The sequence below is a fragment of the Aethalodelphis obliquidens genome, unplaced genomic scaffold (assembly GCF_003676395.1).
Source record: "Aethalodelphis obliquidens isolate GAN/ISIS:26980383/991018 unplaced genomic scaffold, ASM367639v1 scaffold38, whole genome shotgun sequence".
NCBI lineage: Eukaryota > Metazoa > Chordata > Mammalia > Artiodactyla > Delphinidae > Aethalodelphis > Aethalodelphis obliquidens.
In genome coordinates, this window is record NW_020837982.1 from 10,892,866 (window position 1) to 10,911,837 (window position 18,972).

The 18,972-nt window shown below is 51.9% G+C and overlaps 1 protein-coding gene across 1 annotated transcript in view; it reads left to right on the plus strand.

Moving 5' to 3' along the window:
• Nucleotides 1–18,972, plus strand: part of DNAH2 (dynein axonemal heavy chain 2) — a 94,004-nt gene that overhangs the window by 57,209 nt on the left and 17,823 nt on the right. The window contains exons 47-71 of the mRNA XM_027130968.1: nucleotides 115–339; nucleotides 1,340–1,444; nucleotides 2,190–2,378; nucleotides 2,578–2,663; nucleotides 2,792–2,922; nucleotides 3,080–3,229; nucleotides 3,583–3,750; nucleotides 3,998–4,158; nucleotides 4,438–4,577; nucleotides 5,995–6,127; nucleotides 6,239–6,378; nucleotides 7,670–7,880; nucleotides 8,091–8,207; nucleotides 8,378–8,519; nucleotides 9,208–9,377; nucleotides 9,514–9,630; nucleotides 14,686–14,850; nucleotides 15,545–15,670; nucleotides 15,809–15,957; nucleotides 16,033–16,099; nucleotides 16,233–16,383; nucleotides 16,636–16,784; nucleotides 16,977–17,110; nucleotides 17,265–17,409; nucleotides 17,491–17,690. Coding sequence (XP_026986769.1) covers nucleotides 115–339; nucleotides 1,340–1,444; nucleotides 2,190–2,378; nucleotides 2,578–2,663; nucleotides 2,792–2,922; nucleotides 3,080–3,229; nucleotides 3,583–3,750; nucleotides 3,998–4,158; nucleotides 4,438–4,577; nucleotides 5,995–6,127; nucleotides 6,239–6,378; nucleotides 7,670–7,880; nucleotides 8,091–8,207; nucleotides 8,378–8,519; nucleotides 9,208–9,377; nucleotides 9,514–9,630; nucleotides 14,686–14,850; nucleotides 15,545–15,670; nucleotides 15,809–15,957; nucleotides 16,033–16,099; nucleotides 16,233–16,383; nucleotides 16,636–16,784; nucleotides 16,977–17,110; nucleotides 17,265–17,409; nucleotides 17,491–17,690 — 3,671 coding nt within the window. The remainder of the gene's footprint in view (nucleotides 1–114; nucleotides 340–1,339; nucleotides 1,445–2,189; nucleotides 2,379–2,577; nucleotides 2,664–2,791; nucleotides 2,923–3,079; nucleotides 3,230–3,582; nucleotides 3,751–3,997; nucleotides 4,159–4,437; nucleotides 4,578–5,994; nucleotides 6,128–6,238; nucleotides 6,379–7,669; nucleotides 7,881–8,090; nucleotides 8,208–8,377; nucleotides 8,520–9,207; nucleotides 9,378–9,513; nucleotides 9,631–14,685; nucleotides 14,851–15,544; nucleotides 15,671–15,808; nucleotides 15,958–16,032; nucleotides 16,100–16,232; nucleotides 16,384–16,635; nucleotides 16,785–16,976; nucleotides 17,111–17,264; nucleotides 17,410–17,490; nucleotides 17,691–18,972) is intronic.

Sequence of the window (18,972 nt, forward strand, 5' to 3'; positions counted from 1 at the left end):
GCTCTTTCCCTGCCTCTGCTCCCCCTTGGGATCCAAGTGCCTGGTCGACACTCCTCTCTAACCCCGTATTTCTCCTGGGGGACCCAAGCATTCATTCTGTGCCTTTTTCACCAGACCACATCCAATAATGTGCAGAGCATCATTGAGAGCAGGGTGGAGAAGCGAACCAAGGGTGTCTATGTGCCATTTGGAGGCAAAAGCATGATCACCTTCATGGATGACCTAAATATGCCAGCTAAGGACACGTTTGGGTCCCAGCCCCCCCTGGAGCTGATTCGCCTCTGGATTGACTATGGCTTCTGGTATGATCGAACAAAGCAGACCATCAAGTACATTCGAGTAAGCATCCCGAAAATTTGTTCTTCAGGCCTCCGTTCCCGCCCATGATGGGTTCAGTCCCCGCTCCTCTGGGACCCCAGGATAGAATCCTGTAAGCCTATGTTCCTCCCCGCACAGGAGTGTCCTGCCTTTCTCAGGACCCAGACATCTGGCTCCTAGGTTATCAATTCCTGTTAGTAACCCTCCTCACTGACTGTCCTGTGCTTCCTGACCAAGGGAGCCTGTCCTCCAACTTCCACTCCTTTCCCAGGCCTCTTATTCCTTGCTCCCATGGCAACGCTGATGCCAACCAGAGCTGCCCATAACCACGTCTCCAGGCCTCTCCACCTCCCACTGTTTCAGTAACCACCTCCGCTCCCCACCCAGAATCCAGGTGTCTCCCTTCAGTCCTGGCTTTTCTCCCATGGGATTCTGAATGTCTTGTTTCTTTTTCCTGAATCAATGGGCAGCCATTCCAGCCTGATATCTGGGGCACTCATCTGTCTGGCCCTCGGGGTCCAAAACTCACCTAATAACATATTCATACGTTTCTGAGAAAAAACACGCACATACATACACAGATACGTGTGTGTGTGTGTGTGTGTGTGTGTGTGTGTGTGTGTATATATATATATATATATATTTATTTATTTATTTAAAATAGAAAAGAAGAGAAAGTCTAGAAGACGTAATCAAATGTTGTTTTTTTAACTTACCTCTATTTTCCAATTTGGGAACATGGATTATAATGATGAAATAAGAACAAATACATTACTTTAGTAATTCTGTAAAAGTGTCCCAAATCCCTTCCTTCCCCTCACCTTTCCCTGCCCCTTCTACTCCGTGTTTCTTCCTGCTCTTTCTGTCCCTGTCTTCCCTCTTCCTGTTTGTCCCTCCATCTCCTCTCTTCCTCATGGCTCCTCTCACATCCTCCCTATTTCCATGCTCCCTCTCTTCCCATCCTCTTGCCTGTCTCCACCCCCCACCCCCCCCCCCACCCCATCTGGTCTTTGCTCTCTAGGACATGTTCTTGATGGCTGCCATGGGCCCTTCCGGGGGTGGACGGACCGTCATCTCCCCAAGGCTGCAGAGTCGCTTCAACATCATCAACATGACCTTCCCTACGGTGAGGGCATCCTGAGGGCTGGGGGAGGGGACTGTAGAAGGCCAAGCCATCTCTGGCTCAGAGAACGACGGGGCAGATCACAGAGGGGCCCAAGGACCCCCAGGGCTGAGTTGTACTCAGGGAGCTATGATACGTGGAGGGGAGACCGCTCTCTGCAGGAGCCTTGCTTCTTCTGAGCTAGGAGAGCTGCAGGGTGAGAGTGTAGCCTGGCTCCGGCATGTGAAGCCTAACAGTCCCAGTGGGCAGAGAGTGGGGACCAAACAGACAAGGAAGGTAGAGCCTCCAAAGCAGAGAGCTGGGAGCGGCCCAGGGCTGGGGTGAGGCAAGGGAGGCACTCAGGGGCACCCAAAGCCCTCAGAAGTCAAGAGAGATAATATTTTCATGTAACGTTAAAAAAAATTTATGCCAAAAATTCACAATGAACAAGATGCCAAAATTTTAAATAAGTACAAGGTCAGTATAGTACCGTGCTGAGCCTCATGAGAGCCTGAGGCAAAAGGAAAAACCAGCAATACAGATCCCGTCTTTCTTTAAAATGTTCGTATTTGTTCATCGTGGACCGTTTGCATTAATCTTGATTTTTAAATACTACACTAAAGCATTATTTCTCTTGATTTCTGAGGTTTTTTTGTGCCCCCCTTAAATTCTGCCCCCAAGACAAGTGCTTTTCTCCCCTGACCCTAGCCCCCCCCCTTGGGTGAAAGGTCATGAGCCTGCAATGTTGAGCCTGAGAGCCTGTTTCTAGGAGTCGCAGATCCTCCGGATATTCGGCACCATGATCAATCAGAAGCTCCAGGACTTTGAGGAAGAGGTGAAGCCCACTGGGGATGTGGTGACCAAGGCCACCTTGGATGTGTACAACACTGTGGTACAGCGCTTCCTGCCCACGCCTGCCAAGATCCACTACCTCTTCAACCTTCGAGACATCTCCAAGGTGAAATTCTGTCAGACCTTGCCCCTTTGGCCCAGCACGGCCTCCTTGGAGGCATTCTCCTCTCCTCAAAGTAAGCCTTGGAGCTCAGTAGCAGCCCACACACCCCAAACCACCCCCATCCGGGAATGCTGCTTTCTCTAAAACTTCTGGAGGGACTCTCTTCCCTCCCTCCATCCCACTAGCCACGCCCCTTCCCTAGGTTTTCCAGGGCATGCTGAGAGCCAGCAAGGACTTTCACGATACCAAGTCCAGCATCACACGCCTCTGGATCCATGAATGTTTCAGGTGAGGTAGCTGTGCCTGCCAGGTCCAGGCCTTCCCAAGCCCAAGCCTCCACCCCCCACCCGCCTGTCCCTTCCCCAAGGCCACGCTCCTCTTCATTCCCAGATCTCACCCCAGCTCCCTCCCAACAGAGTCTTCTCTGACCGACTAGTTGACACGGCAGACATGGAAGCCTTCGTGGGCATCATAAGTGACAAACTCGGCTCCTTCTTTGACCTCACATTTCATAACCTTTGTCCCAACAAACGTTCTCCCATCTTTGGTGAGCTGGGAGCTGTGGCCCCTCTAGGCTGGAGACCCTTAGGAGATGGGTTAGAAGGGGAGGCGGGGCACCAAGTCCCATGGATGCGTAGGGCCCTGTGGGGAAGCCTGGGGAGGACCAGGCATTTGAGATCTGCCCCCCTCTTCCCATGACCCAGGGGACTTCCTGCGGGAGCCCAAGGTGTACGAAGACCTGACGGATCTGACGGTCCTGAGGACAGCCATGGAGACGGCGCTAAATGAGTACAACCTGTCACCCGCCGTCGTGCCAATGCAGCTGGTGCTCTTCCGAGAGGCCATTGAACACAGTGAGCACCTCCTGCTCCCATCCCTTCTCCAGCCTCCCAGTTATGGGATATTCCGAGGAAATGGGGATCCCTTCCCAGGTTGCTCTCAAATCAAGTCTCAGAAGTTGCCTTCCTCCCTAAGCCCAGATGTGCTTGTGGCCATGGGTGGGCTTTTCCTTGATGATGGTGTTTAACAGAGATGGTGGACGTTGAGAGTTGAATTGCTACGAGTGCTTCAGGCACCAACCTCTTGCCATGCTGCCTGGTTCCTCTACTGCAGTTTTAGTCGTCCCAGTCCCCAGCCTAGGGCCTGGAGGTCCCCTGAGGTTGTTCAACCAACTCATTACCCCCACCCCCTACCCCCTACCCTCCAGTAACACGGATTGTGCGGGTCATTGGACAGCCTCGGGGCAACATGCTCTTGGTGGGCATTGGGGGCAGCGGACGCCAGAGTCTGGCCCGCTTGGCCTCATCCATCTGCGAGTACATCACCTTCCAGATTGAGGTCACCAAACATTATCGAAAGCAGGAGTTCCGAGACGGTAACGCTGGGGTTCTGAGATGGAAGAGGGTTTGGGGCTGGGAGTGAAAGATCAGATGCCTGAACTTCCTGTGATGACAAGTGAGAGGAGGGATGGAAGCCGGGTAGGGAGCCGCGCCAGGCCCCGGGTGGGGTACAGGACGGTGTCATGTATGTGTTGCCAGCTGGGGGAGGGCTCCTGAATCTCAGAAGGGGAAGGAGGGACAGGATGCTGAATCTGAAGAGTGTTTCCGTCTCCTCTGGCCCAGATATCAAGCGTCTGTATCTCCAGGCTGGGGTAGAGCTCAAGGCCACGTCCTTCCTTTTTGTGGACACCCAGGTTGCTGACGAATCATTCCTAGAGGACATTAACAACATCCTCAGCTCAGGCGAGGTCCCCAATCTCTACAAGGCGGATGAATTTGAAGAGGTGCGATCCTTCCACACCCACTACCAGTTGGTTCTTTGGCCTTCCTAACTAACCCCTTCTCACCTAATCCCAGAGGATGCTGCCGTAGCACCCCCTCCCTCCAGCCCCCCATTAGGTGGTGCTTCCTCTTCTGCCATCCTCCCTCGCGGGACGCTAGGTGGGCCGAGCTGCTTTAAAACCCACACCCTGTGAGCCCAGCGCCACCCGCTGCTCCCTCCTCCCTCCAGCCCTGGGTTCTGCCCTTGGAACCTCAGCCCTCTGACTGCGGCTTCCACGCAGATCCAGACGCTCATCATAGAGCAGGCCCGCGCCGAGCAGGTGCCCGAGTCCTCGGACAGCCTCTTCGCCTACTTCACCGAGCGCGTGCGGAACAACCTGCACATCGTCCTCTGCCTCAGCCCCGTGGGCGACCCCTTCAGGTGACTTGTTACAGCCTTCTCCCCCGAGGCCCCCACTCATCACGGGGTCCTCCTCCCCGGTTCTGGCCTCTGTGCCTTCTTCCGGCGAGACTCAGGAATGGCGCTGGCCTCTCCAGCCCTGTATACCCCGTCTCCTGGACATAGCCTGTGTTTCCTTCAGCACGTTCCTGCTGCTTACATGGGAGCCTTTTGGTGTATCAGATTTCTTTATTTTCCCGGAAGATGGAGGTGGTTTTTATGTTTTGTTTTTAAATTTTTAATTGTGGTTAAAAACACACATAAAATTTAATCATTGTAGCCATATTTTTTTCAGGTTTGTGGCTTGTCTCTTCACTTTCTTTAAATTTTTGGCGTTTTTTTGTTTTTGCTAAAGAGACGTTCTTAAATTAAAAAAAAAAATGCTTATTTATCTTGGTTGCCAGGTCTTAGTTGTGGCCCACGGGATCTTTAGTTGTGGCATGCAGCCTTCTTAGTTGCGGCATGCGTGCAGGATCTAGTTCCCTGACCAAGGATTGAACCTGGGCCCCCTGCATTGGGAGCGCAGAGTCTTAACCACTCTAGGGACCAGGGAAGTCTCTAACCGTTTTTAAGTATACAGCTCAGCAGTGTTAAGTATATTCACACTGTTATGCAACAGATTTCGGGAACATTCTCATTGTGCAAAACTGTAACTCTATACCCACTGGACAACTGCCCATTTCCCCCACCACCCCCAGGCCCTGGCAACCACCCTTCTACTTTCTGTTTCTGTGAGCGACCACTCTAGATACCACGTAGAGGTGGAATCATACAGTATCTGTCTTTTTGTAACTGGCTTATTTCACTTAGCATAACGTCCTCAAGGTTCATCCATGTTGAGGCAGGTGTCAGAATCTCCTGCCTCTTTAAAGCTGAATAATATTCCATCGTGTGTATACACCACATTTGATCCATTCTTGGTATGACTAGATTTTCAAGGACATTGGAAAATAGGACGACAGAGAACTTGTGCAGAGAGGCGGTTTGGGTTACCATTTTGTTTATCTTTTCATCTTTTTGGTTTATGGCATATTTACCATGTACCAGGCTCTGTGCTAAGCATTTTACATGTGTCACCCCATTGAATCCCCTAACAAGTCTAGTTAGTATGTTTTGTTATTCCCATTTTAGAGCTAAGGGAAATGACATTCAAAAGATTACATCACTTGCCCCGAGATCCACACCTAGTTGGTGTGGAATCGGGTCTTTCTGACCGCAGAACCTGTTTCTAAACCCTGCACTGAATCAGCTCTGAGGGGAGCAAAACCTGGACAAGGAGACACAGGGGCACGGGGGTGGGGCTTTTAGGTTCCTGGGGAGTGGGTGGGGCTGTGACGAAGCCCCTCGCTGGAGGCTGAGTCTGCGATTGGGCTTAACTGCCTCTCGAAACCCACGCCAGGAACTGGATCCGCCAGTACCCAGCCTTGGTGAACTGCACAACCATCAACTGGTTCTCAGAGTGGCCCCGCGAGGCCCTGCTGGAGGTGGCTGAGAAGTATCTGGTGGGAGCAGACCTGGGGACCCAGGAGAATGTGAGGCCCTCCTCCCCACCTTTCCTCACCCCCCTGCACCTCCCGCCCATTCCTGTTCTCTGTCTGCCTTTACTCTTGCTCTGTCTCACCTCCTCTATGAATTGGCCTCAGATCCACAGGAAGGTGGCCCAGATCTTCGTCACCATGCACTGGTCAGTGGCTCAGTATTCCCAGAAGATGCTGCTGGAACTTCGAAGATACAACTACGTCACACCCACCAACTACCTGGAACTTGTATCTGGATATAAAAAGTACGATGAAGAGTAGGGGGCACAGAGGGCCACGGAGCTTGGTGTCTTTCGAGGGTGCTTGGTGAAATGAAGTCAGGGAAAATATCCGGGAGCTGGCCAAGGGGACCCGCTCGAGGACTGGGATGTTGATGTGGGATGGCAGAGATGCCAGAGACCTTGATTCTGTCCAGGAAGTTAAACAGAGAGATGGGGTTTCCAGGGGACATGGCCATCTCAGGGGCCCTCTGGCTGTGACCACTTTATACACCTCTCTGTCCTTATCTTCTAGAATGATGTCTCTCTTCCCAACCACAATACAACTGTGACATTATATTATGGGTATATATGACAATGTAGGTCCTCTTCTCTCTGCCTTTAACATCTTCTAGACTTTCCACCATTCCCAAGAATCGTATATTCATTCATTAAGTTGTACTGACTGAGTTTTTATGTGCACAACACAATAATTTGCTTTGAAGGATATAAGAGTAAGGTAAAAAAAACCTCATTTATTGGATTTAGTATTTCAAAGGTGAAGAAAAAGCCATTTGTAATAATAATGATAGCCAATATTCATTCATATAAAATATATTTTTGAGCACCTACTCTGTGCCAGGCACTCTTTTAGATGCTTGTAATACATATGCCAGTTAACAAAATAAAGTCCTTGCCTTCCCTGGGTACATAGGCTAACATCCTGTTTAGGATTTCCCAGTCACTGCGTTAAGCTCTTCACATGCCTATTATTACTTAATCCAGAAAACAATCTTGCATAGACATTTTCTTGGCTGTACAATGTTAAAACTCATTTTTGAGTGAGTCGCCAACATTTAAAACTTGGGGAGCCTTAGAAAACTCCTGATTTCCAGTCTGTCTCGAAGCATCAGAAATTGTGGCAATACTGAGCCCACATTCGTTCTCAAATGGAAAAAAACAGGTTGGAGCCCAGAGATGGCCGCCCCCTTGAGAGAAGTTTGTGTTTTCTGGTTCACTGCAGCCCCCCTGTCTGCTGCACAGCGGGGAAGAGTCTCAAGTAGGGAAGTGGTGTGATGAAAACAGTAGCAAGCAAGCGGATTCTGACAGCGGTGTGTAGAATAAATCAGAGGCACGAGAGTCTGGAAGCAGGAAGACCGGTTGGGAGGCTGCTGGCAATGATCCAGGCAGGAAATGATAAAAATCTGACCAGGATGGTGTTGGTGGCCACGGGCAGGAAGACAGGGCCCAGAGCCGCTCTGGGAAGGAAGAGACTAAATGGGCCTCTCCTTTCTGGGTGCCCCGGCTCCTGAGGCACCGATCCTACTCTGTCCCCTAGGTTGCTGGCAGAGAAGCGGCAGGAGCTGCTGGACCAAGCCAATAAGCTGCGGACGGGGTTGTCTAAGATCGATGAAACGAGGGAAAAGGTGGAAGTGATGTCTTTGGAGCTGGAGGATGCCAAGAAAAAGGTGGCTGAGTTCCAGAAACAGTGCGAGGAGTACCTGGTCATCATCGTGCAGCAGAAGCGGGAAGCGGATGAGCAGCAGAAGGTGCCCCCGCCCCCTTCCCCTGCCCCTCGTGCCCCCTACACCCCGCACCCACTGGGCAGGGGCTTCCCAGTCTCCACTGGTTACAGAGCAGGGAATGGGAGTTCCACTTCTCATGTTTTCTTTAGCTTTCTCTTTCTCTTGCCGCCAGCACCGTCACCGCCACTTTTGCTCAAGGTGAAGTCAAAACCCTCGTTTTCTTTTTATCCGTAGGCTGTCACAGCCAATAGTGAGAAGATTGCAATTGAGGAAGTTAAGTGCAAGGCACTGGCTGACAATGCCCAGAAGGATCTAGAAGAGGCATTGCCAGCCCTGGAAGAGGCCATGCGGGTATCGGGGTGGGAGGGCTCAGGAAGGGGGTGGGGCCGGCCTTCTTTGTTCTCAAAGTCCCTGGGGAAGTAGGGAAGAAGAGGGGAACTTCAGCTGGGTCCTATCTCCATAAAGGAAGCTGCCTTACCACCTGAGTTGACTCTTGTCCCCAAGTTAATCCCTTTTCCCAGGCCCTGGAGTCTTTGAACAAGAAGGATATAGGAGAGATCAAGTCTTATGGACGGCCCCCTGCCCAAGTGGAGATGGTGTTGCAGGCAGTCATGATTCTCCGAGGCAACGAGCCCACCTGGGTAGAGGCCAAGAGGCAGCTAGGTAAGCCAGGGATCCGGAAGGTAATTAACGTGAGTCCACCCAGCATTCCCTAATCATCTGCTGGGTGTCAGGCACTCGGAGAGACAGAGGTGAAGGATGCATTGTACCAACCCTCAAAGCACAGAGCCCAGGAAGGAAGAGAAGGCATAAATGTCAGTCAAGTTTCTTTGGTTGTAAGTTACAGAAAATGACTCATCTTAATTTAAGCAAAAAAAAAAAAAATTTCATAAAGCTATAGGAATTATAGGAATATATCCCAGAATCCAAGGACAGGAATGTCTTCGCTCGCCCATCCTCCAAAAACACAAGAATCAGAAAATGGATATAAAGAGTCTTTCTGTTTTATTCTTGCGATAGTTTTCCTGCTCTGAGTTCTGGTGGTAGGATGTAGCCTGTAAGCTGTAGTTTGGTGGCCCCTGCCCTAGAGGAAGGTGCAGAGTATATAGAAAGAGTGGTGTGTGGGGCAGTCGGGCTGAGAGCGTTGAAGGTAAGTGATGGGAGTTGAGGCTGCGGAGGTCCTGGAGGCCCTGGGAGCTTCGAGGGTCTAGAGAAGGGAGCAAGGTCAGCAGAAGGAGCTCGGGATGAGGGCAGATATGCTGGCCTTGGGAACTGAGCCCAGGAAGCATGTGGCCTGGATGAGGAGGGGGGCTGGGCCCTCTGGCTGAGGCCCCCTACCTTCATCCCACAGGGGAACAGAACTTCATCAAGTCACTGATCAACTTTGATAAGGACAATATCTCAGATAAGGTCCTGAAGAAGATCGGGGCCTACTGCGCCCAGCCGGACTTCCAGCCTGACATCATCGGCCGCGTGTCGCTGGCTGCCAAGTCCCTCTGCATGTGGGTTCGCGCCATGGAGGTAAGCGGTGGCCAGTGGGGAGGGGAGCAGTGAGGCCGGCCCAGGAGGAGGGGGGATGGAAGACCCAAGTGGGAAGGAAGGATCACGGGCAGGTGAGTGGGTGGCGGGTAAGAGGGTGCCTGCTGTCTCCCCGCAGCTGTACGGGCGGCTGTACCGGGTGGTGGAGCCCAAGCGGATCCGCATGAACACTGCGTTGGCCCAGCTTCAGGAGAAGCAGGCGGCCCTGGCCGAGGCCCAGGAGAAGCTGCGTGAGGTGAGCCTCACACCCGCGTTTTCCGTTTTCCGAGGTGGTCCCTCTCCCAGATTTCTGAGGGATGCTTCCTGACTGTTTAATTTTCCCTGTCAAATTCTACTCCCCTCTCCCTTACAGTCCTGTCTGCCTCCCCGTCTGTGCCTTGTTTAGACAAGTCTGCCTCTGGCTCAGAAAGCTAAGCTGACTGAGAGGGTTACAAACACACAGGGGCACTGTCCCCAAGGAGCCCTTCCCAAGACTGACGGGGGAGCCGGCAATGTCTGCCATCCTTCGTTGGGGGCCCTTTGGAGAGGGACCCTGAGACAGTAGCCGATGAAATCCGTGTGGCAAATGTGTCTTTGCCGGGGGGATGGGACAAAGGTGTCACACTGCTGCTTGGACCTGGAGGAATGTGGGGGCTTTGGAGCCTGGGGAGGGGATGGGGTCGTCTGGAGGTAGAGAGGGGTATTTCCTGTGAGTGGGCTAGACGATCCAGAAGGTGATTTCCTACAAGATATATGCACAAGTAACTCCCTAACCAGGCAGAATATGTTATTATCAAGAGTTCAAAATTCTTTCAGTCTATCATTTAATTTTCTATCATTGATTTGATAGGTAATATAAATACATCCACATGGTTTGAAATTTTAAAAGTACAAAAGCATATCCAGTAAGAATTCTCTCTCCCACCTTCTACTCTCTAGCCACCAGCTCTGCTCCCTTGAAAGCAACCCATATTACAGATTATTGTTTTGGCAAAATTTCTTTTCTTTTTTTTTTTTTACATTACTTACACACACTGTTCTGCACCTTCCTATATTACTGACTTATATATCGAAGATTGTTCTGTATCAGTGTATAAAGAGTTCCTGCTTTCTTTTGACCGCTGCATGTTATGCCAGTAGATAGCTAGACCATCATTTTTCTTTTTTTAAATGGCCGTGCCACGCAGCTTGCAGGATCTTAGTTCCCTGACCCGGGTTTGAACCTGTGCCCCCTGCAGTGGAAGCGCGGAGTCTTAACCACTAGACCACCAAGGAAGTCTTTCTTTCGTGTTTTTTTTTTTTTTTGTAGACCATCATTTATTTAACCATTTCCCTTTTGGAAAGACAGATTCATTGCTTCCAAGTTTTTCATTTTCACTTGCCCTCTAACTTGGTTGATGCTATCTTTTTTTAAAAAAAATTTTATTTATTTATTTTTGGCTGCGTTGGGTCTTCGTTGCTGCACGCGGGCTTTCTCTAGTTGCAGAGAGCGGGTGCTACTCTTCATTGCGGTGCGCGGGCTTCTCATTGTGGTGGCTTCTCTTGTTGTGGAGCACAGGCTGTAGGCGCACAGGCTTCAGTAGTTGTGGCTCACGGGCTCTAGAGCGCAGGCTCAGTAGTTGTGGCGCACAGGCTTAGTTGCTCCGCGGCACGTGGGATCTTCCCGGACCAGGGCTCAAACCCGTGTCCCCTGCATTGGCAGGCAGATTCTTAACCACTGCGCCACCAGGGAAGCCCACTGCAATGCTCTTAATTAAGGCCACCCTTGCAGACTACGTATTTCCTCTGCCCAAGTCCAGTTTCCTAGAAGTTGCCCTCCTTCAAACATCCTGCCTCTATAGAAATAGCCACTCACCCCTGGAAAAAGCTGCAGCCACCTGCCAAGGTCAGAATATCACAGGGTTGGCTTAACGACTTTCACTCAGAGGCTTCCCTGGTGGCGCAGTGGTTAAGAATCCGCCTGCCAATGCAGGGGACATGGGTTCGAGCCCTGGTCCATGAAGATCCCATATGCGGCGTGCTAAACCCGCACGCCTAGAGCCCATGCTCTGCAACAAGAGAAGCCACCGCGATGAGAAGCCCGCGCACCGCAAAGAAGAGTAGCCCCCGCTCTCCACAAGTAGAGAAAGCCCACGCACAGCAACAAAGACCCAGCGCAGCCAAAAATAAATTTAAAAAAGAAAAGAAACTGGCAATAGTGGTTCTCTCTCAGGCTGGGGCTGGGGCTGGGTGCTGGGTGCTGGGGGCTGGAGTAGGAGGAAGATGGTCCCTTCACTCTATATGTTTTCGTTCCTTCAGAATGTTGATTCATGTGAAACATATTCACTATTCAAAATTATACCTCAATAAAGATGTTTAAAAAAAAGAAGAAAACATCATACAATATAAAAGCTGTATTACACAGCAAAAGAAATTATTATAAAATCCTGTTTCTTGAAAAAAAAATAAAATTTCAATAGTGTAAAAAAAAAAGACATAAATGGGAAAAGTTATTTTCAAAAAAAGATAAAGATGATGTTAGGTGTGATAATGATGCCATGATTATGTCCTTTTTAAAAAATGAGATGCCTTATGAGGTATTTAAGGTTGAAATGTCATGAGTTTGCAATTTAAGATACTTTGGCAAAAAACAAGTTGATGGAATAAATATAGCAAAATGTTAACAACTGTTAAATCTAGGTGACGGGTATATAGGTATTGCTTATATTAGTCTTTTTTCTAGGTTTGAAATGTTTCATAATAATTTTTAATTAAAAAAAGATTAAGGGCTTCCCTGGTGGCGCAGTGGTTGAGAGTCCGCCTGCCGATGCAGGGGACACGGGTTCGTGCCCCGGTCCGGGAAGATCCCACATGCCGCGGAGCGGCTGGGCCCGTGAGCCATGGCCGCTGAGCCTACGCGTCCGGAGCCTGTGCTCCGCAACGGGAGAGGCCGCAACAGTGGGAGGCCCGCGTACCACCAAAAAAAAAAAAAAAAAAGATTAAAACTGCAAAAATGTAAAAACTGTGTGTATGTATATATATGTGTATAGTAACGGCATAAGTGTAATAGTCAGATATGGAAGTAATTACCAGAAGACATAAAAAGAGGAATGGTTAAAAAATAATTTGCTACTGAAGGATGGGACTGAGTAGGAAAAGTGGGCTAGAAGACTGTTGCTTTTCATTATAACCCCTTTTATTATATTATTTAGGTTTTTAACCTTGTGCATATATTTCTTACATGAAAAATAAAAACAGTGAAGATAACACCACACGCAAAATAAATAATGAAATATAGATCCGTCATGTGGGCTGGCTGCCTCCCCAGAGACCAGTCAGTCTCCATGGGAAGCCAAATTATAATCAGAGTGTTGCTGATGAGCATGGCCTCAGCGCACGGAGGTGGTCGCGTGAACCTGATGACAGGGGTCACGCGGTAGAGCCTGCCAGATAACCCAACACGCGTGTGCAAGGGGACCTACATTTCCCTGTAGGTCCCCAGCCTCCAAGTGGCCCAGCTGATCACTGAGTGACACCTTCTTTCTTTAGATGCTAATGGCTTCCAACAGATTCCTACCAAGGCTTGACCTATAAGCCGTCCTATCACTCAAGGGTGACATTTTGAATCTCCACTTTGCCTTAAAAAATATTCCTTGGAGAGCTCCCTTTCCCATTCCCAAGTTCTCGGAGGTCAACCTCAACAGCTGAGCCCAGGTCCTGCTTGCTTAGTACACAGTAGGCGTTGTGCTGCAACCCACATTTATCCTTACAGCCATCACTCAGGAAAGTGGGGCAGTGATCGGAGCACTCCTTGCACGGTTGCAGACTGCCTCTCCCAGTGGGGATGCAGCAGGAAAGAGAACTAATGTTTATCGTGTGCACACCCTGTGGCAGACACTTAGTGTAAGGCCAGCCCCCCGTTCCTCTTCATGAAGAGAACAGGTGACACGGTGTGTTCACAGACACGATTACTGTTCGCCAGTCAGGCACACATAGCGGGTCCTGGAAAAGACTCAGTTCTTTTATTTATTTATTTGTTTGTGTGTGTGGTACGCGGGCCTCTCACTGTTGTGGCCTCTCCCGCCGCGGAGCACAGGATCCGGACGCACAGGCCTAGCGGCCATGGCTCACGGGCCCAGCCGCTCCGCGGCATGTGGGATCCTCCCGGACCGGGGCACGAACCCGCGTCCCCTGCATCGGCAGGCGGACTCTCAACCACTGCACCACCAGGGAAGCCCTCAGTTCTTTTTTTTTTCCTTCCAGTTTTATTGAGATATAATTGACATGCAGCACTGTGTAAGTTTAAGGTGCACAGCACATTGATTTAACTTACATACATCATGAAATGATGATCACAATAAGTTTAGTGACTACCCATCATCTCATATAGAGGCAAAGAAAAGAAAAAGAAGAAAACCTTTTTCCTTGTGATGAGAACTCAGGATTTGCCCTCTTAACAACTTTCATGTACAACATACAGTAGTGTAATTATATTAATCATGTTCGTTATATCCCTAATACTTATTTAGTTTATAACGGGAAAAGTGTACCTTTTGACTGCCTCATCCAGTTCCCCTCCCTCACCCCCTATCTTTGCCTTTGGTAATCACAGATCTGACCTCTTTTTTATGTTTGTTTGTTTGAAGTATAATTGACCTACAACACTATGTTAGTTGCAGGTGCACAACATGGCGATTCGATATTTCTAAACATTACAAAACAATCACCACACAGTCAGTTCTTGACTTCGGATTTGAGTGATAAGGAGTTCCCTGGCGGTCCAGTGGGTAGGATTCTGTGCTTTCACTGCCAATGGCACGGGTTCAATCCCTGGTCCGGGAACTAAGATACCACACCAAAAAGAAAAAAAAAAAAAAAAAAAAGATTTGAGTGATATATTCCAACCTCAGCAGAGCCCACAGGGTGGCAATGAGTCGAGGTGAGGGAGGCTTCTCTAAGAGGTAAGGCTCTTCCCAGGTCCCATCTTCGGTGGGACCTCGGACCTGGGCCTTTTTCCTGAATGGACTCCCTCTTCCTCCCTCCAACAGTTCCTGGGTTCATTCTAACTCCTTCTTCCTCTCTCAAGGTCTCACCTTAGGTGTGGCCTCTGGCACGGAGTGGCCGTTATTTCTGTGCTATCTGGTCCTCTCTTGCCAACACATCCTGTGTGCTTTATCACTATGCTACGAGAGGTCCGTCTCCTACTCAGCCTTGAGTCCGTTACCAAGTAGTTTCCAGGCTCAAGGAAACAACCCGGTAGACTGGTGATCCGAAGCCAGGACAATCTGGCCTCAAGCCCCGTGTCTGATCCCTGTACTCTGATCCCTCCCAGGTGGCCGGGAAACTGGAGATGCTGAAGAAACAGTACGATGAGAAGCTGGCACAGAAGGAGGAGCTTCACAAGAAGTCCGAGGAGATGGAGGTGAAGCTGGAACGAGCCGGGATGCTGGTGTCTGGGTTGGCTGGCGAGAAGGCCCGATGGGAGGAGACGGTGAAGGTGAGATCATTGCACCACCTGGCTGTCCTCCTTCCCTGCCCACCAGTGCCAAGAGCTCCCGTCCCATTTAGGTTGAGGGACAGGCGGGGGAAATGGGGATACTTGGGTGAAGGGACATCCAAGAATGGGGCATGGGAGTTCTTCCCCTCCACCTCCTGACATTTGGTGAGAATAGTAGAAGGAGAGACTTTTTGTACCGTGGGGGATCTGCTTCTGTGTTTAGGTAGGGCTGGAAAGCACACACGAGGACCCTTGACATAGCCCACTGGCCAGATTGAAACCGAGCTGGGGCATCTCGTCTCTACCCTCGGTGAGCTCCTGGCTTCACAAGAGGGTTAGGCCTTATCGTAAGAAATAAACATTGCTGTTAAAGATGGGGAACTCAAGGGAGTTCCCTGGTGGCCTAGTGGTTAGGGTTCGGCACTATCACTGCCATGGCCCGGCTTCGATCCCTGGTTGGGGAACTGAGATTCCTGTAAGCCGGATGGTGTGGCCCAAATATGAAGAAAAGGGAAAAAAAGATGGGGAACTCAAAAGTTGTGAGAGTAGGTTAGAGTTCTCAGGGTGCAAGGGTCTAGGAGAGGCAAAAACTCTCTGATCTGGTTAGTGTCCAGAGGAGAGTGCCTTCAGAGCAGTCCAGGTGTCTCCAGGCTGGGGGCCCAGGCAGCCTTACACCTCCCCTGCTGTCCTCCAGGGCCTGGAGGAGGATCTGGGCTACCTGGTGGGAGACTGTCTCCTGGCAGCTGCCTTCCTGTCCTACATGGGACCCTTCCTGACCAACTACCGGGATGAGATCGTCAAACAAATCTGGATCAAGAAGGTGAGGCAGGGCTTAGGCGTGATGAGTGAGCTCGTGGGCTCTGAGATTGTGGCCTTTGGGAGTTACAGAGATGTCGGGAAGGGGCAGGGGTGCTGGGCTCAGATCTCCAGGCTGAAGCTTGGGGCTCTTCTCACCCAGATCTCGGAGCTGCAAGTTCCTTGCTCACCCCACTTCACCTTTGATAAATTCCTGTCCAATCCTACCAAAGTTCGGGACTGGAACCTCCAAGGGTTGCCCTCGGATGCCTTCTCCACTGAGAATGGCATCATTGTCACCCGTGGCAACAGGTAAGGGTGCTGCTGGGAGCACGAGGCTGAGTAAGGGCAGAGAGCCTGTCTTCTGACTCACGCTTCCTCCTTCAGGTGGGCACTGATGATTGATCCTCAGGCCCAGGCCCTGAAATGGATCAAGAACATGGAAGGAAGTCAGGTATAAGGCTGGGGGACTGATTTGTCCCCTTATATTCTCTTCCCAAGCCTGACTCTTCCTGAGGTCCTTCCCTCAGGCCATTACCCCCCTTGGATGCTGCAGCAGTTCTTGCATCTTTTTCCTTGCTCTCTAGGGCCTACAGATCATCGATCTGCAGATGAGCGATTACCTTCGGGTCCTAGAAAAGGCCATCCAGTTTGGACACCCAGTACTGCTCCAGAACGTGCAGGAATGTCTGGACCCCACACTCAACCCTGTGCTCAACAAATCTGTAGCTCGAACTGGTGAGGGCCCAGGCTCATTGTGGGGTTGGCCTGGAGGACAAACCCTAGAGCCCAGCCGCGTCGGACACAGGGGAAGAAAGGGCTGGGCCTTTGGCTGTGTCCTCTACTTACCTGTCCCTGTATTCAGACAGCCCTGGGCCGGGCACATTAGGGCAGGCTGAGTCGCTGCTACTGGATTCCAGTTGGGGAACAACGGGTCAGCCCACACCTGGTCACGTGGGGTCCTTTCCCTTGACCCTCCTGTGGGTGCAGGTGGCCACCTGCTGATGCGCATCGGAGATAAGGAGGTGGAATACAATACCAGTTTCCGATTCTACATCACCACCAAGCTCTCCAACCCCCACTACGGCCCAGAGACCTCAGCCAAGACCACCATTGTCAACTTTGCCGTCAAAGAACAGGTGGGTGGGGGCTGATGCCTAGACTGAACTAGGGTGAACCCGGGAGGGCTGTAGAGCCCGGCAGGATTGAGAAAAGGCTAAGATTGTGTCGGGCACCTGCGGATGCGGATGCGGGGCGTGTGGGGGGTAAAGGGACGAAATGGGTAAAGGTCACCGCGGTGGTATTCTCACCACGAGTCCTGGCGATCCCAGGGCCTGGAGGCCCAGCTGCTGGGCGTCGTGGTCCGGAAGGAGCGGCCGGAGCTGGAAGAGCAGAAGGACTCACTGGTCGTCAATATCGCCGCTGGCAAGAGGCAGCTCGAGGAGCTGGAGGACGAGATTCTTCGGTGAGACCTTGCCTCCCCCCACCCGCGGCCCGCTCGTCTGCTCGCAGGCCAGACTACAGCCCCGGGGGGCTGATGGGGGCGTCTCCCCGCTCCCCGACCCCAGCCCAGTACCCCTAAAGCCTCTCCACCCACGTGCCTCTTGGCTTCCCTCCAGGCTGCTGAACGAGGCCACAGGCTCCCTGCTAGACGACGTGCAGCTGGTGAACACGCTGCGGACCTCCAAGATAACCGCCACGGAGGTGACAAAGCAGCTAGAGACCAGCGAAACCACGGAGATCAACATCGACCTGGCCCGCGAGGTGAGCCCCTGCGCCCTCCGGCCCAGCCCCCTCCTTGCCCGAGCCCCCGCCCCTCCGGCCCTGACTCCGCCCCCTCCACAGGCTTACCGCCCATGCGCCCAGCGGGCCTCGGTGCTGTTCTTCGTGCTCAACGACATGGGCCGCATCGACCCCATGTACCAGTTCTCGCTGGACGCCTACATCAGCCTCTTTATCCTCAGCATCGACAAGAGCCATCGCAGCAACAAGCTGGAGGACCGCATCGACTACCTGAACGAGTACCACACCTACGCCGTCTACAGGTCTGCGCACCGCCCTGCGCGCCGCGCGAGCTCGGCGGGAGGCCCAGTGGCTCTACGCCGACGCCTCTTGCTACTCGTGCCTTCGTGCTGCCCCATGCCACCGCTCCTGTCCCCCTGCTCCTCTCTCCACGCACTTCCCCTGGGTGGCGTCCGCGTTCGGGGTCTCACCGTCATCCACGGGCTGACTAGTCCGTGTCCCAGTGTACCTTCTCTTCAGGTCTCCCTTGAGCATTAGCCCTGTGTGTAGGACCGTCTCCTATACCAGCACTTCTCAAACGGTTCACGTGCCCACGACGCACTGGGAATCGTGTTAAAATGCAGACTCAGATTCGGTAGGTCTGGGCTGGGGCCTGGGAGCCTGCATTTCTAACAAGCTCCAGGTGAAGCTGCGGCTCTTGGTCTGTGGCTCGCACTTTGAGTAGCGAGGTTCCTGACCCCTCTGCCTGGGCTTCCCACAGAGCCTTCAGGTTCAGCTTGTTTCACGTCAAACTCGTTAGCTTCCCCCTTTCTTCGGGGCCACACCCCTGAGTGGCACCAACACCCGCCTCCCAGGCACCCAAGCCAGAAGCCAGGAGATGTTCCTGACTCTTCGCTGTCCCTCACCCCTCAGATCAGTCACCAGGTTTTGCTCATGATTCTTTCTGCAAACTGTTCCCCCACCCCACCCGAGTCTCCCCAGTGCCATGACTGCACTTCAGTGGAGGCCTCCGTGATCTTTCTTTCTGAACTCCCCAACGGGCTCCCAACAGGTCCTTCTGCCTCCAAGTCTGTCCCTCTCTAATCTGTCCTCCTGCAGGCACCAGCGTGAGCCTTTCAAACACAGAAATCTGGCCATGCCACTCCCGGTTTACACTCTTTGGTGGTGGTTTCGTGTCCAATGGCCACAAAGTCCTCCATGCCTTGGCCACCACCTGCCTCCCAGCCTCACCTTTCCCCTCCTTACGCTGGATGCCTGAGCAACGCTGACCGACCTGCACGCCCTGGTTTTCCCGCCCCCACTGCCTGCTTCGCTTGTGCTCTGAGCTCTCCCTGGCGTCCTCCCCTCTCCTCTCTGCCAATCACTCGGTAACTCGGCTGTACCTCCAGGCAGCTCCGCTCCAGGCAGGGCGGGGGCTGCCACCCTTGTATAGGACTCATCACGTCCTATGGTAGCTGATGGCCTCTCGCCTGTCCTCCCCACTCTACCTGACTTCCTCCAGCACAGAGACCGTGCTTGTTCATCTTTGTGTCTTCAGGACCTGGCAGAGTACCTGGCACATAGCAGGGGTCCAGTCGTTGTTGA